The sequence below is a fragment of the Setaria italica genome, chromosome II, assembly GCF_000263155.2.
Source record: "Setaria italica strain Yugu1 chromosome II, Setaria_italica_v2.0, whole genome shotgun sequence".
Classification (NCBI taxonomy): domain Eukaryota; kingdom Viridiplantae; phylum Streptophyta; class Magnoliopsida; order Poales; family Poaceae; genus Setaria; species Setaria italica.
Genome location: NC_028451.1, coordinates 35,578,642 through 35,583,617, shown reverse-complemented (window position 1 = coordinate 35,583,617; position 4,976 = coordinate 35,578,642). Strand labels below are relative to the sequence as shown.

Sequence of the window (4,976 nt, the reverse complement as noted above, 5' to 3'; positions counted from 1 at the left end):
AATAAGAAAACAGCATGTAATATCAAAATAGTCGCAAATAGATATCAAATATTGGAGCGAATACATAGTCCTCACTCCCATGACACAAACAAGTCTCAGAGTTTCTGACAGATACTTAAATCAAAAGGCTACAACAAAATATAGCAAACAACGACCTGAGTTTAGAACTGCAAGTTTCTAAATTATGGAAAAAGCAGTGCTTCAAAACTGGAGACCTTGATGGAAGACCTTCAGGCGAGAAACCTTGAGCTGAAATTTATCACTACTAAACTCTACCAGCCCTGTTAAGGCTCACCATGCGTGCACCACCATCACCACCTCTTGCCGAGGAACCAGACTGGTTGCGACCCCTTCCATCCTGGTACCGTGAACCGCCACCGTAGCCACCACGGGAACCCTGGTTTCCCCTGTCCCTCTGATATCCACCACCCTGACCTCCACCTCTGCCAGCATATCCAGACCGGTTGCCACCACCCTGCCTCCCTTGTGACGACACAAAGTTATCCTGCCACCTCCCCAAATTGGATGAGTCCTGACCGTCACCCCTGCGCCTGGGCGGTATACCCTCAAGAGTACCACCAGTTCTTGCTTCATATGCCCTCTCATTGCTCTCCACCAGGACCGAGAGCTTATCTGCCATCTGGAAGAGTAGCCCCTGAAGCCTAGTTTGATCCACACTGTGGAAAACGATACACTTTGTTGGTTGGTCCCAGCTAGCATGAAGCTCTTCATGCATCATCATCTTGCTAACGATGCTGTGAGCATGCTGCTCACTAAGATCAAACATGGTGATGAGCTGGTTAAGGCTCAAGGACTCGTAGCAAGAGGAGTATGAGAAGAGATAGGTTCTAAGGGCTTCCTCCTTTATCTTAAGCTCCAGCATCTCAAGTACATGCTCCCTGTTCCTCAGAAGCTTCCAGGTCTCCAGCGAACTTATGACACTGAACGCCCTTTGGTGGTCACCCTTGTTGAGGGCTCTTGTGGCAGCCATTACATGGTCCCTCACATTTTCTGGAGGCCCAACAAAAGTCTGCCTTTCACTCACATCGAGAAGCCTGCGAAATGTTTTGCTCATAGGCCTCCGCTTGTCATACGTACTAGCAGCCATATTGGGAACTTCAATCAGCATCGCACAAATCAAGTGAGTGGCTTCCAGAAGCTCCAGGTTTATATGCATATGGTAAGGCATCTGCCTTCTCCTCTCAAGTCTTTCCTGCAGGAATTAGAGTGGCTGCATCATTAGCACCAGTAATCAAAATGTTTAATTGTTGTATTAAATATCCCAATTAAGCTCTACAATTAAATGAATGTGCAGAACATAGATGAAAGTGAGGTTTACTCTAAATATTAGTAAAGCAAAAAGTTACTGCACCGTATTTCAAAAAAAAGTTACTGCACCGAAAGCAACTACATCTGTGTTTTAAAATATATAAACACAGCCCAATATGGGAAAACCACCAAAGGTTCGAAACAACTAGAGAATTACTGTGTAAAACAGGATTAAGTATTATATTAACATATTAAAGAGCAACAGAAACATAGATAGTTAGCAAATGCAAGATATTGAAATACTGTTGTGTGAGTAATTAGCAACTGAAAATATTTAAAACTTTTCCACATAAGTGTTCTGCATGTGTGAATTGGCCATGTGCTCAGCAATTACGGACAAGCAGGGCAAGTTGCGAGCAGGGTTCAGATTTACCTGTTCAGGAGTTTTTTCATGGTATCGGCTTTGTTGCACACCTTGTGCAAGCAATTCTTTCACTCTTCCAGTAGAGTAGAGCTCAGTCAAGCAACCATGAGCTTCATTTATCAAACCAGCCCTGAAAGCACACAACCCTAGCTGTGCCATGACTCTATTGAATAAAATCTGCGATGATATGTCCATAAGCTGAACACCATCTTGCAAATGACTCATCAAAAGCAAGTCACGAGCCACTGAAAATTCATCAGAAATTGCATGGTGATATATGTCACATAACATTGCACGGGCTTTGGTCCTTTCGTCTCCATACTTGTAAATTAAGGACATCAATCCATCCATCAGAGCTCTGCCACTCTCTGGAAAAGTCGACTTCCTGGGCACGATCTCTGGAACCACAACAAATGGCGGTGGTCCCCTATTATCATCCAATGCTTGATGCTCATCACCAGCCTCGGCATCACCCTCCTCCACACTGTCCTCAGGCTGCTCTGCCAGTTTCCTCATTGCATCATAAACTTCTTGGGGTTTGTAGTACACTAGCTCAACTCGACGCAGTGCAACCTTGGCAGCAGCTTTGAGGTTCCCAACCCTTTCCAGGTAATCTTGGACATTCTGTGCAACAACCAAGAATAGGGGCTCCTCTCTAAGCCTCTGAACATAATCTTTTGTGTACGGATCTGTGCACTGTAAGGTCTTGAAAAATTCAGTGTCCAGTCTCTCCAGGAATGCAACCAGGTCACCAGTAACATGTATTGTTCCATTGTAGTCTGCACCCTTCTGAGTTTCTTTCTCATCAGGCTCCACTGAGGTATCTACTACAATGTTCGGATACTGCTGGAGTATATCGAGAACAAGAAGCATGTTATTGACACACTTCTTCCACACATTGACTGGCATATGCCCAAGTAAGCTAGGGTTGACATCAAACTGTGCAGAAATCACATGGAAGAGGATTTCAAGCTTCTGAGCAGGTGTTTTGGCCACACGGGTCAAAAAAGTAAGCTGCTCAACACGCTCGATCCTTCCAGTACCTTTCTTTCCCCTTGAAGCCACAATCTCCTTGAGTTTCTTATCAACAATATCCCATGTGATTTCACTTGGATTTTTCAAGAACTGCTTGTCCATCATCTTATCTTTCTTGGTCTGCTTCCTCACCCAACCATCACCCTTGTCAGGATCATCTTCTGAATTTTCCCCTTCTGATTCCGACATAACTATCTTCTCAGGATCTTCAATCTCTGCGTCACTATCCCCATCTTCATCATCCGTCTCATCATCATCCTTGTCATCCGCAGCTTCATCTTCAAAGCTCTCTGGATGCTCCCTGCACTTCTGGATCTGCTCTTCGTACTGCTTGTTGTTCTTCTTGAGCTTTTGTTTCATCGCATTGAGTGCCTTTGCATTGCTGCTGCTCATCTTCTTCTTAGCCTCCTTGTTTGCAAGGGCTTCAGCAAGAAAGTCCTCCAGTAACACAAGAGCCTTGATATACATCTTTGGAATCTCAGTAGATTCATTGACGCGCACAACCTTCTCAAGATGTTTGTTGAGCTTCTCAAAGCTCTCCTGCAGGCTAACCCAGTCATTGATCTTCATGGCATTACGCATCTGATCAACAATAGATCTCATCTCCTCATTGCGTTTGTCCCTCAAAGAGCGAATCACGCGGTGGCCTGAATCAGACTCATCACTATCATCTTCTTGGGTCTTCAAATAGCGGTTTTGGGTTCCACGTCCCCCAGTACCACGACCTCCATCATCTTCACTATCACTGCCCTGTTCTGATTCGACTTCTTCCTCCTCCTCCTCGGATTCACTGTCCCCCTGAAGTTGCAAAGAACCAAGCAGTGAATATTGCAATAAGTAACAACACAGTAAGTATCAAATACTGTAGCATTGACACAACGAATATGCCCTCATGCTGGGGTCATTGCAGGCGAGAAAGCAAGTACCTGTCCCCAGAAACGGGATGACTGCATGGCGCCGGCGGCTGCTGCTGCTGTTACTTCTACTTCGCTCAAGCTCTGCAAAGTGTACAATGAGGAATATGGCAAATGCATTTAAACTTGAGGCAGGGTTAACAGGAAAGCAAAACAATTCTTAAGTACAAACTTTGTAGTAAGACCCCATATAAGGAATTAAGGATTCTTTAAAAAAAAGTCCAGAGAAGCAATAACTACAAAACAGAAGATAACCTCAGCACTAGACACTTCACAATTAACTGCGGGCTTGCTCAACTGAAAAACCATATCGATCTGTTAAGAATGCTGCAATTTTCGCTAGCCAATCTCCATAAAGGCAATAAAAATATGCCCTTAGCCCTAATAACACTGCGAGATATTCGCAGAATTAAATGGAACGACAGATTCGTAGCCCAAAATCAATCCCAACAAGTTACGAACGAGAACAGCAAACCGAGCTCCCGATCTCACGTCCGGCCAGAACCAACACGAATCAATTCTCCCTAGAAGCTCTAACATGTCACACGACACACGAGCCCGGGACTTGCGGATCCAAGTCTAACCTAAGAATCTACCGGCAATCGCACAGATAAGAATAGCACATACAACCACATGGCCCAGGAACGAAGGAATTACTCGCCCCAATCGAGGAGAAACCGAGATGCGGGAACGGGAACGGCTCGCTGGACGCAAGGCACCAGGAACAACCGATCCGGCCGGGACGATTCCCGACGAGGGAGACGAATTCTGGAAGGAGGGATTGGACGAGAGGGAGGGCGACTGCTCACCGGCAGTTCGGGAGCGGCAGCGGCGGCGGCGGCGACGTCGCGGGACGGGAGGGGATACCGAAGAAACCCTAGAGCGGATGGCGATGTCGCGTCGCGTGGGTTGGATTCGAGGGGCGCAGAGCCCCTTTTAGCGGATCGAGGGCCGAGAGGCGGTGAGGCAGGCTATTTGGGCCAGGCCTAAAGAAAATATGGCTGGGCCAGATACATGATTTTCGGCCGACATCATGGTTAGCTGTTAGAGATTTTGTCTTGTCTTTTTTGCTGCTTGCACCCCATATGGTTAGTGTGCTTCAGGCTATCTTATCAATTATCATTGTAATCAAGACTCTTGTTTAGTGACCTGGCTGATGCGCAGGCGGAATAAAGAGCGATCAAAGCAACCATGAGTTTCATAAGAAAAAAGAGGCTGCCTTATCGTCTGTCACAAAGTTTGGAGTGATAGGTCCGAACATCTAAGATTTTCGTTGTCATGTTTCAAGTTGCAAGCTAAGTCTGTACGCTTCAAGCTAAGTCATATTTCAGAAA

The 4,976-nt window shown here is 45.8% G+C and overlaps 1 protein-coding gene across 1 annotated transcript; it reads right to left on the bottom strand.

Annotated features, from left to right (window-relative positions):
- On the bottom strand, nucleotides 1–4,564 carry LOC101760068 (eukaryotic translation initiation factor 3 subunit C). The gene is made up of 4 exons (XM_004957123.2): nucleotides 4,452–4,564; nucleotides 3,655–3,726; nucleotides 1,703–3,526; nucleotides 1–1,213 (listed from the first exon to the last, which is right to left on the bottom strand). Exons 2-4 carry the CDS (start codon nucleotides 3,679–3,681, stop codon nucleotides 266–268), a joined length of 2,799 nt encoding a protein of 932 aa, XP_004957180.1. The 5' UTR covers nucleotides 3,682–3,726; nucleotides 4,452–4,564; the 3' UTR covers nucleotides 1–265.
- Between the last annotated feature and the right edge of the window lie 412 nt (nucleotides 4,565–4,976).